This window comes from Pipistrellus hanaki (assembly GCF_964339955.1).
Source record: "Pipistrellus hanaki genome assembly, contig: scaffold_131, whole genome shotgun sequence".
NCBI classification, from domain to species: Eukaryota; Metazoa; Chordata; class Mammalia; order Chiroptera; family Vespertilionidae; genus Pipistrellus; species Pipistrellus hanaki.
Genome location: NW_028182206.1, coordinates 1 through 11,785, shown reverse-complemented (window position 1 = coordinate 11,785; position 11,785 = coordinate 1). Strand labels below are relative to the sequence as shown.

Below are 11,785 nucleotides of genomic sequence, written 5' to 3'. Positions count from 1 at the left end.
CAAGCTGACGCTCTATCCATTGAGCCAAACCGGTTTCGGCTACTCTAAATAATTTTTAAAGTATGTTAAAACTAAATGTGAATTTTTGATCATGCCATTGAAGTTGCTAATTCATTTTTCTTTTGATTTTCCATTGTAACATCAATGGATTATTCAATTCAATAAGCATTTAGATAACCTATAGGTTATCAGCTTTGAAGCTGATTGTATATTTTAATCATTTCTTGAATTATTTTTAACCTACTATATACTGCAATGTTTATTTGTAAAACTTACTATTTTTATAATTTTTAAAAATGAACCATAACATATATTACAAACAGATCATAAGAATGTATGTCCATGAATTTTTTAAAATATATTTTATTGATTTTTTTACAGAGAGGAAGAGAGAGGGATAGAGAGTGAGAAACATCGATGAGAGAGAATCATCAATCAGCTGCCTCTTACACAACCCCTACTGGGGATGTGCCTGCAACCAAGTACATGCCCTTGACCGGAATCGAACCCGGGACTTTTCAGTCCGTGGGCCGACGCTCTATCCACTGAGCTAAACCAGTCCTGACTGTCCATGAATTTTAACAAAGTGAATACATCCATGTAACCACTTGCCAAAACCGAAACAACATAAATGCCCATAAACAGAATATAAAAATACGTAAATATGATACAGGCATACAATAGAACTCTGTACAATAAGAATAAATAAACCTTTTCTATATGCAAAAGCATGGCAGAAGCAAACAAAATGTTGATTAGAATAAAGTCAAAGAAGACTACACACCAAAAAACTCAGTCTGAAGATTTTCCCTGAAACTAGGTGTGAGAAGCTAGCACCGAGTTAAGAATTTGTGCCCAGTTAACTATGAGCATCCTTCATGGTAGATATAGTTCAGGGGTCCTCAAACTTTTTAAAGTGGGGGCCAGATCACGGTCCCTCAGAGAGCTGGAGGGCCGGACTATATGAACTACTAATTCCTACTGTAACACCTTGGCTGCGCTCACTGCCCAAAACACCTGGCGGGCCGGATCAGACTCCTCTGCGGGCCGCATGTGGCCCGCGGGCCGTAGTTTGAAGACCCCTGAATTATAGTTCTTCTCCAGGTCCACACCCCCCTTTTGATAAAAACCTGTCAGCTTGTCCCATGTCAGTGCACAAGTGGTTTGGCTAACTGCTCAGTGTGACTCCTGGGGTTGAGTGGTGGCCCACAGAGCACTAGAGCCATTTGCTTCCAAGAGGTCTCAGGCACCTGTCAAACTCAAGGAAATTTTATAGTCTTCTATAAAATGGCCAAAATGGGAAGGGTTCGAGTATAAACAAAAACACCTCATAACATCAAGAGAAATCAGGGCTAATCCACAAAGGGTAGTTAGCATCAGGAGTAAATGTTTTAACTATTGCGGATCATTTCTAACCATCCTGTAAACATTTTTCAAGTCTTTAGAGGATGAGGCACCTGGTGATACAACACATCAATAGGTTTCAAATGAAGACATTTATTTATTTAAATATATTTTATTGATTTTTTTACGGAGAGGAAAGGAGAGGGATAGAGAGCTAGTAACATCATTAGAGAGAAACATGGATCAACTGCCTCCTGCACACCTCCTACTGGGGATGTGCCCGCAACCAAGGTACGTGCTCTTGACCGAAATCAAACCTGGGACCTTTCAGTCCACAGGCCGATGCTCTATCCACTGAGCCAAAGCGGTTAGGGCCAAATGAAGAATTTTAAACAATTTAGCAAACCAGATTTTAAAATAGACCCGAGTCAAGTTGAGAGCCAGCTGAAAATATAGAAAATTTAAATCCAAACCAGCCGTGAGTGCTAAAGGCATAACTGGAATGCCCTTTAAGGGATTTTGCAAGTTTAAGGAGATTGTTTCTTGGGGAGTGAGAAAATAATCAAGGATAATTCTATTGTCAAGCACTACCCTGGCTAAAGAGTTTAAAGGTGTTGGCTGAGCTTGAATGGCTCTAGTTGTTGAACCAGCAAATCCCCACGGTTCTGGTTAGATTTCACATAATTTTGTCTGCATGGTGGCAAGGCCAGCCCATGAGTCTACAACTCCAAGCAAGCAGTAGAGCCCATATAAATCTCAAAATTCTGCTAGCCATCATTTTGGATTGATCAAGATTCAGCTACATCTAAGAATGGTTCAAAGTAATGAAACTGACAAATCAGGAGCTATCATTAAAACCATAGTCTTACATGGCCCTATTGATGACATTTAAAGCACAACAGGATTTATCTGATAATTACATAAACTAGTATTGGCATTTAGAAAAAGCACATTTACATATACAGGAGTGCCAGAATCATATCAGATTTACAGAGAGCTACAATAATCTGTATACTGTGCAACTAGTTATTTGTGACATTTGCAATGGTTAATAAAACAAATTTTTATGAACATCGTACTAATGTGTAGGAAACCACCAATTAAGCAAGCAGATCAAATATTTAAGGGTAATACCCCCAACTTTCTAAGCATTTATCCCATTGTCAATGTGGTTTTACCTAGATGTTACCCCATTTGAAAGAATATTTAAATACTTTTTCCTTTTCAATATATCATTACGCTTTCAGATGTGAGAGAGGACAATTCCATTTCTTTACCAACGTACCCATTTTTACGAATCTGATAGTTTTATTACAATATTGAGGCTAAGGTAAGGTGACCAGACATCCCACTTTTGGCGGGACAGTCCCGATTTTTAACCATTTGTCCCGTGTCCCGCAGCGTTCCAAAAATCGGGACTTTTTTAAAACGCCGCGGGACGCAGGACAATTTGTTAAAAATCAGGACATCTGGTCACCTTAGGCTAAGCCTAAGGTGCATGTTCTGAAGAATCCAATGAACTGAACTTCCGCTCAGAATATTGCTGGCATCGTACAATGAACCTCCATGTCTCTGGTAGAAATGTATTCCCGGGAAAATGATCGAGAAGATAAGACTAGCTGCCAGTGAAGTCATTCTGTTCTCTATTTGTCACATAACGGTTTGGTTTGACCTTCTATATGAAATGAAATTCCTTGGCGAATAGAAACAGGCCTCATATAGCACCTACTGAAGGAGAACAAACTGCTTAGGCCTCTTCCCTTCCTTCTCTTAGTCACTAAGAGAGAATATTGGGCGTGAAGACCATTTCGATGGATGATATAAGGGGGAAAGGTTTTTCTTTCTGCTCTAGGAAAGTGCCATTCTATCACATGACACAATCTAACTCCAATAATACAATGTACAGAATCATTAACTTTTTTTTTACGTAAAGAATCCTTCCAGATTTTTATTATTTTCCCTAAACTTTTCGTTTTTAAACTATTTAAATTAAATCTTTATTGTTGAAAGTATTAAATATGTCCCCCATACTCCCCCATTGACCCCTTCTAGCCCACTCCTGTCCCAGGCCTTCACCACGCTATCGTCCGTGTCCATGGATTATGCATGTATGCATACAAATGTTCAAATTATGTTAAATGTTGTCCGTATAATAGTTCACAACAAAATTAGGCTTGCCCAGCCGTTGAGCATCGATCTATGAACCAGGAGGTCATGGTTTGATTCTCGGTCAGGACACATGCCTGGGTTGTGGGCTCAATCCCCAGTAGGGGGTGGGCAGGAGGCAGCTGATCAATGATTCTCATCATTGATGTTTTTCTCTCTCTCCCTCTTCCTTCCTCTCTGAAGTCAAAAAAATGTATATTAAAAAAAACACGCTAGGTGCATTCTATTTGACTTCACTTAAAAAGCATTCTAATTTTGCCGAGGCCGGTTTGGCTCAGTGGATAGAGCGTCAGTCTGCAGACTGAAGGGTCCCGGGTTCGATTCCGGTCAAGGGCATATACATTGGTTGCGGGCACATCCCCGGTAGGGGGTGTGCAGGAGGCATCTGGTCGATGTATCTCTCTCATTGATGTTTCTAGCTCTCTATCCCTCTCCCTTCCTCTCTGCGAAAAATCAATAAAATATTTTTTTTTAAAAAAAGCATTCTAATTTTAAAACATTGACATGAGGTCAAGACAAGGAACTCACAAAGGAAGTTATCTCCAAAATACTGAGCTCTGTAATTAGCCCCGAGAGTGAAGTCAGACACACGACAGCATGAAGCTGGCAGCCTAATTACTGTCAAGAAATTACTCCTATCTGAAGCAAATTTTCTTCGATTTGAACTTTTCCATTTTCCATTTACGGTATTGGGCACAGGACAATACACATTCTAAAATATTCATAAAGATCATATGCGACTGTTTTACTTAGCTATCATTTTACCTTACCTTTTAGTTGCTCTAAATTGAAATGCAGGTCATTCCCACTTGATCACATATCCACATAGGGGTCCTTCTAGCAAGATAAAAGGAAAGAGTCACATTTAAAGTGATAAACTTTTCCTAAACAATTAGCAGCATTTTATCCTACCGAGATATACAAACTTGGCTTCACTGACTGGTCAGAAAGCGGGGAAAAGGTATATAGGCTACAGTTCCTCCTTAATAACTAATTATTTCCCCATTAGGTGGTTTGTGAACTAACTGGATGGCGACTTTGATGGTAAGGAGGAGTGTGCTAAATGGGGATGTTTTCTGCCATAGTGGTTTTGCAGAGGGGTTTTGTAAAATCTACAGTAAAGTTGGGGATAATTGAAAAATTGCTAACAAGAATAACAATGGGCCAATCAGTTTTGCCACAGGTAGAGGCAAGCATCAGATGTCAATCTATCATTCAGACAGGTTCCCTAAAGAGGCTAAAGCTTAAGAGTATGATGTCATATTTTCATGCCAAGGTGTTCCACTTACAGGAATTATTAAAACAGAAAGTAATGGCCCTGCCGGTATGGCTCAGTGGTTGAGCACAGAGCTAAGAACCAGGTGGTCAGGGCACATGCCTGGGTTTCGAGCTCAGTCTCCATTGGGGGGCGTGCAGGAAACAGACAATCAATGATTCTCTCTCATCATTGATGGTTCTCTCTCTCTCCCTCTCCCTTCCTCTCTGAAATCAATAAAAACATAGTTAAAAAAGAAAAGCAGTAGTAGAGCCGAAACCGGTTTGGCTCAGTGGTAGAGCGTCGGTCTGCGGACTGAAAGGTCCCAGGTTCGATTCCGGTCAAGGGCATGTACCTTGGTTGCGGGCACACCCCCAGTAGGGGGCGTGCAAGAGGCAGCTGGTCGATGTTTCTCTCTCATCGATGTTTCTAGCTCTCTATCCCTCTTCCTTCCTCTCTGTAAAAAATCAATAAAATATATTAAAAAAAAAAAAAAGAAAGAAAGAAAGAAAAGAAAAGCAGTAGTAGAAAACACACGAATGGACAGCAGAAACTGCCAAGCTCACTGTAATGCACGGTAAACTAGAAAGGTAATGTGACATCCAGATTGGTGCTGGCCAACAGAAATAAAACAAGAGCAATATATGTATTTTTAATTAAAAAAAAATTGTGGTAATGTATAATTTTAAGTTTTCTATAGTCACTCTCTGAAATCAATAAAATTATATTTTTAAAAAAGAGTTTAGGTCACAGAGACAAATACACTTCATAATCTATTCATGTTCTATGTTTTGCTACTCAAGTGTTGTATTATATTAATTATACTACCTGGTAAAATTAAAGCCAAGGCAAATACATTTTTACCTTATGATCAACAGAGCCCATAGGATCAGACTTCTTTTTAAGTCATCATGTTATTGTATTTTCAACTGGCAAGATTTTAAAATAAAAATCAATAACTGAGGAGAAACAGAAAGAAAATAGGATTAAATTGAAACATGTACCATTATTTAAAATGCCACCACCAACAGAAATTAAATTGCTTACACTGAAATCATAAAGGCTTCACCATTTTTCTAAAAAATGATGTTGAAAGAGAAATCATTTGAACAAATTTGATCAGTGAAACTGTGAGCTCATCTATCTATATAAAAGCGTAAGTGGCCAAATGACCAGTCGCTATGATGCACACTGACCACCAGGGGGCAGACACTCAACACAGGAGCTTCCCCCTGGTGGTCAGTGCACTCGCATAGTGAGAGCATCTCTCAGTTGACCAACCCGTCCTGTTGGCCCACCGGCCTGGTGGCAGCCACTCACTCCCTCAGTAGTCCTGCACATTCAATCTCCGGAGAATGGGCCAGGCACCCAGTGCCACCAGCATGATCCCGACAGCGCCTCCTGGAAGTCGGCCTCAGGCACCGTGGCCACTTCCCCTCCCTAGATGCTCAGCAAGGAATAACATAAAAGCTGCCGCCAAGTGGCTCCCAACAACCAGCGCAAATGTCAGTGGGACAGATCCAGATCCCTGGCTGGCAAGGGCATCCCACTGCCCGCCCAGAGGGCCAATCACATCCCAGCCCTCACCGCCCCCCCAGGACCCCACCCATGCACAAATTTGTGCACCGGGCCTCTAGTAGGTAAATAACAGGTTTGTTTAGAACACATGTGTCAAACACAAGGCCCGCGGGCCAAATCCAGCCCGCCAGGCCTTGCAATGTGGCCCGCACCGCGCTGTCATCACTGCACTCCGCTGTCAGTTTATGACATTGTCAGTTTATGACTGTTCAGTAAACCATTCGGCCCGCGATTTAGGCTGGATTTTAGATTTTGGCCCCTTCTCTGATTGAGTTCGACACCCCTAGTTTAGAAAAAAGCAACATTTGTCCTTAGAAAATTCCAGCAAGGAGTATTAAAAACATAGATGATTATTTTTTATTGGAAAGAGCTTGGTTTAAGGAATTAAAAAAATGAAGTCACAGTATTAAGTTCTTTTCATGTTTAAATAATTTATTTAATGTTTGCTACTCGTGTGTTCATTTTAATACATAACACACATATCTGTCAGACATGAAAAATAGTGGTCTATTTAAGAGGCTTTAATGATTGACAATAGTTTTTGAAATGTACTTTATGAATATAAATATTTCCAAAGCAAAGAGAAAATAATTGAATAAGTAGACACAATGAAATTCTGAGCAAAAAGTATGACTAATTTCTGTTCTTCAATAAATGAATACAACCACTGTAAAAATATACGTGTGTATACCCAACACACACACTACAGAAACATTTCGAAGCGGGAAATATTTAGTGCACTGCCAAAGTGCGACAATAACTGTCATCCAGAGACATTCACATGCAAACACTATTGGGCTAATAAACGAGAGCAAGTATTCATTAGCAGACCTCCTTTGCAAAAAACGTTTAAAAAAAAAATGGAAATAATGAAACCGAAATCTACTTCTCCTCTGAACAGTATAGAAAATAATCTCCTACTGTCTGCATCACATCACATACACACGAATTATTATCTAAGCTCAGAAAATAACTTCTTACTGTACACACAGAACTGCGGTGGAGACTCAGCAAACGTTATCATTGGCAGAAAATGGGCCGTGAGGCAAATGTCCAAGGGACAGTGGCAGGAAGAGATCTAACTACTTAAGAAGTCAAAAGCTTGGCAAGAACCGGAATATGCATGCAAAGGAGTGGAGTGGGAAGAGAGCAGAAAGTAATAAACCGATTAAAATGGAAAACAGCAGCTAATTATAACACAGGAACGAATCGTGGAAGTTGGATGAGTGGGAAGGGGGAGGCGAAAAGAATTTTTCTTTTCTTTTTTTTTTTTTAAAGCTGTAAGTCACTGGCTAAAGTCCACTTTGAATGTGAGTTGGCTAAACTGTCCCATGAGTCAAAGCGCAGACTTTTTGCCAAAACTACTACACAGCGTCATTCTGAATAACAAATATGACTTTTTCGCCTTTCCCCGTTGTAAAGATGTTCCACAACATTCAAAATGCCCCATGGACACAGACAACAAGGGGTGAGGGCATGATTGGGGGGCTGGAGGGAGCAATGGGGCGATAAGGACACATAGGTAATACCTTAACCAATAAAAAAAAAATTGAAAAAATTCAAAATGCTATACTCATATAAGGCGACAATTTACACAATATTCAAATGCAATCTTTCCTTCCAACTGTGGGCAAGTGCAAACATGAACTCTCCAGAGCAGACAGGAGGAACCGGTGCTCCATACCAGTGACTCATGCAACTGCAGGATCCAGTCACAGCGAGGCCCAACTTTGAAAACAGAGCGAAGATGGTGTCAAACTGATCTAATGCGGGGGGGGGGGGGGGGGGGGGGGGAATGCAGAAGGAACTGTGAGGAGAGTCTAGCATTTCCCCACAGAAAATCCTGGGGAGGGAACTGGCACTGGAGGGAATACAGATTCCCTCTCCGGCCTCACCTTAACCCTTACAAGCCGTATTGTCTGAACACGAATAGGACTAAATGATTCCATTTCTCCCCTTAGAGCAGGAAGGAAGAAGGTAAAAAGATTATATAAGTTCATCAAAATACACCAACGCAAATATTTTTCTTTACATATTAATAACTGGAGAAGTCTGAGGTGTGTTAACTGTGTGTGTGCATTTCTGTGACCACTTGACAGCGGGGAAACTGAGGCTTCGTGGCACTAATTTAGTCAAGGCCACTGACCCACCACAAATTTGACCCTGGGTCCATTTCCTGTCCAAAACCTGCCTGGCCATTTCTACGGAAGCCTCCCCTTTCAAAAGAGGTCAGAGAGAGAAACGGCAAGGACCGCTAACATATTTTTGTCATCTTTTTTTTCTCGCTACTTCTATCATTACTTAAGAAAATATTTTGGCATTGAATAATAGTTCTATGAATCTCTTACAAATGCCTTAAACAGCATATCTTCCTCCGCTAGCAGTAACTCTACAAGAACAATCATGACAGCAGAAGCACAAGTAATCATGAATTAATGCAATGAACAGCAGCAGCAGCAGCTGTGGGTGTCTTGAGATTCACACCAGACAGTATGTGCTACTGATAAATGAGCACAGCACAGCCCATAAAACATGCCTGCACAAAAAGTCGTATTTCCAGTCTGACCAACGCCCTAGATCCAACCATAAAGTTAAGGAAACAGAGGGATGGATGTCATCAACAAAACTTAAGACTGTGGCAAATGCTTCATGTGAAACCGCCTCATTCTTTCACGGAGTAAAACTGCAAGAAGTGAAGGCAAATGGGGAAATATGGAGATTAAAAAGACACTTCTGGGGGTGATCACTTTGCAACATATAAATGGCAGGTAACTATGTTGTACAGTGTTGTATGACAAATGTAAAAAGTTAATATTTTAAGAAAGAATAAAAAAGACACGAGACTTAAAGTATTCTAATTATTAAAAATATTAAAACAACCTAGCATTTATGAAAAAAAACTGGATATTGAAACCCTGATCGAACATTTATTACTATTAAGAAGTTATTGTTAACTCTAAGTATGATAATGGAATTGTAGGGTTTTTTTTCCAAAAAGAACCCATAACATATAGAACTATATATTGAATATTGACGGTTGAAATCAACTGTAAAATGATGTGATGTCTGATATTTACTCCAAAAAATACTGCAAGGGGGTTAAAGTGGAGATTAAACAAAATTGTTCATGAATTAATAGCTGTTGAAGCCAAAAACATAGATGCTTATTGTGTTTTATGCATGTTTCTTGAGAAAGTACATGCAATAACTTTACTGAAAATGTCATTTTTTTATGAAAAGAAGTATATTATCAAGGAATCACAGAGCTCAGAGGACCTCAGAAGCAATCAGTGGAAACGGCCCTCCTTGGATAAATAAGGACATTAAGGCTCAGATAGGTTTAAGTGACTTGCTCAGGGCCACTCAACTCAACAGTTCCAGGTGCAAGATCAGAATGGAAACCCGCAAACGCGCGGCCCGGGCAGGGCCTGTCCGGAGCCCGGAGGCCGGCCCGCGGCGCCGCCCGCCCGGGGTCCGGGGCGTCCGTCCTGGGCAGCGGGTGCCCCGAGGGGCGGAGCGGCGGGCGGGCTCAGACCAGGAAGGAGGCGCCGGCCACCGCCATGAGGTCCGTGTCCTTGGGGCAGCCGTGGCTCCCCGCGGGGTGGGGGAAGCCGAACTGGCTGTCGTCCTCGTCGTCCTGCGCGAAGAAGTCTGGGTCGGGGTGCACGGCCCAGTCGGCCTTGCCGGGCGCCAGCAGCTCGGACACGCTGCTCTCGCACAGGGTGCTGGACGGGGTGAGCGCGTCCGCGTCGGCGGTCAGCTTGCTGCTGGGGGTCAGCGCCTGCGGCTCCTGGCCGCAGGCCTTGAGCGCCAGGGAGCCCAGCGAGCCCAGGGGCCCGCGCCCGCGCCGTCGTCCCCGTCCAGGGGGCTCTGCGGGAAGCCGGTGGCCGTGGTCCCGAAGAACAGAGAGGTGTCCAGGCTCGGGGGCAGGTCGCTGGTGGCCAGCAGGGCGCGGGGGTCCACGGGCTGCCCCGGGGAGGCGCCGCTGGGCCCGCCCGCCACGGCGGCGGCGGCGGCGGCGGCGGGCAGGCCCCCGGCCAGCGTGGGGCTCACGGAGGCCACGTCGATGGTCAGGATGCCCGAGTTGACCAGGGCCGTGTCCAGCACCGCGGCCGCCCCGTGCTGCCCGCCGCCCCCACTGCCGCCGCCGCCGCCGCCGCCGGGCCCGTCGGAGAGGAGGGCCACCAGCTCGGCGTCGCTGAGGTCGCCGTGCGCCTGGCTGGCCAGCTCGCTGCTGGGCGTGAGCGCGCTGGCGGCCTCCAGCTGGGCCAGCAGGTCGGGGCCCAGGCGGTGGCGCTTGGCCAGGTGCGTCTTCATGCTGTGCTTGGAGGTGAAGAGCTTGCTGCAGGCGGCCACGGGGCAGCGGCTCTTCCAGGCGGCGCCGTCCTGCAGGTGCTTCTTGGAGTGGATGTAGAGGCTGCTGCGCGCGGAGAAGCGCGCGGCGCAGCCCTCGGCCGGGCACACGAAGGGCTTGGTGCCCAGGTGCGTGATGCTGTGGCCCTTGAGGTGCTCGGCGCGCGTGAAGGACTTGCCGCAGCCCTGCACGGGGCACAGGAAGCGGCGGTCGTCGTCGTGCTTGCGCTTGTGGCGCAGCAGCTTGGACATGCTGGTGAAGGTCCAGCCGCAGCCGTCGAAGTCGCAGAGGAAGGGCCGCTCGCCCGTGTGGCTGCGCAGGTGGATCTTGAGGCGGCAGGCCTTGTCGTACTGCTTGCTGCAGCCCGGGAAGGAGCAGGAGAAGAGCTCCTGCTCGCGGAAGTGGGCGCGGTTGTGCGAGAAGAGCGCGCTCACCGTGATGAAGGTCTTCTTGCAGCCCGAGAAGGCGCACTGGTAGGGCCGCTCGGGCTCGAAGTGGCTGCGCTGGTGCGCGCTGAGCTTGGCCTGCGTGGGGAAGCGGTCCTCGCACACGTCGCAGCGGAACGAGCTCTCCTGCTCGTGGCCCCTCATGTGCGCCTTGAGGTTGTACACGGTGGTGAAGCTCTTGCCGCAGCCGGGCGCCGGGCAGCCGAAGGGCCGCAGCTTGTCGTGCGACTGCAGGTGCCGCTTGAGCTTGTAGGACGTGGTGAAGGTCCAGCCGCAGCCGCCCAGCGGGCACTTGAAGGGGCGCTGGGCCTGGCGGCCGCCGTGCGTCAGCAGGTGCACCTTGAGCTGGTGCTTCTTGGCGAAGGTCTGGCCGCACTGCGCCTCGGGGCACAGGTAGAGCAGCAGCCCCGCGGGGCCCGGGCCGGGGGCGGGGGCGGGGGCCGGGCGGGGGGCGGGGGCCGGGGGCGGCGCGCAGGGCCCGGGCGCGGCGGGGCCGGGGGCCGGGGCCTGGGGCGCGGGCTCCTCGCGGGCGGCGGGCGCGGGCGCGGGCGGCTCGGCGGGCTCGGCCAGCAGCAGGTCGGGCGGCCGGTCGGGGCAGTCCGGGGGCTGCGCGGCGTGCGGGGCGCCGGCCGGGGGCGCGGC

The 11,785-nt window shown here is 46.2% G+C and overlaps 1 protein-coding gene across 1 annotated transcript; it reads right to left on the bottom strand.

Moving 5' to 3' along the window:
- Positions 1 to 6,749: 6,749 nt before the first annotated feature.
- On the bottom strand, positions 6,750 to 11,782 carry LOC311616225 (zinc finger X-linked protein ZXDB-like; the record flags this gene model as incomplete). The annotated part of the gene is given in 2 exon segments (XM_084907509.1): positions 6,750 to 10,180; positions 10,183 to 11,782. Coding segments are annotated over 2 exon segments (1,908 nt in total), but the record flags the coding sequence as incomplete, so codon positions are not given.
- Positions 11,783 to 11,785: the final 3 nt, after the last annotated feature.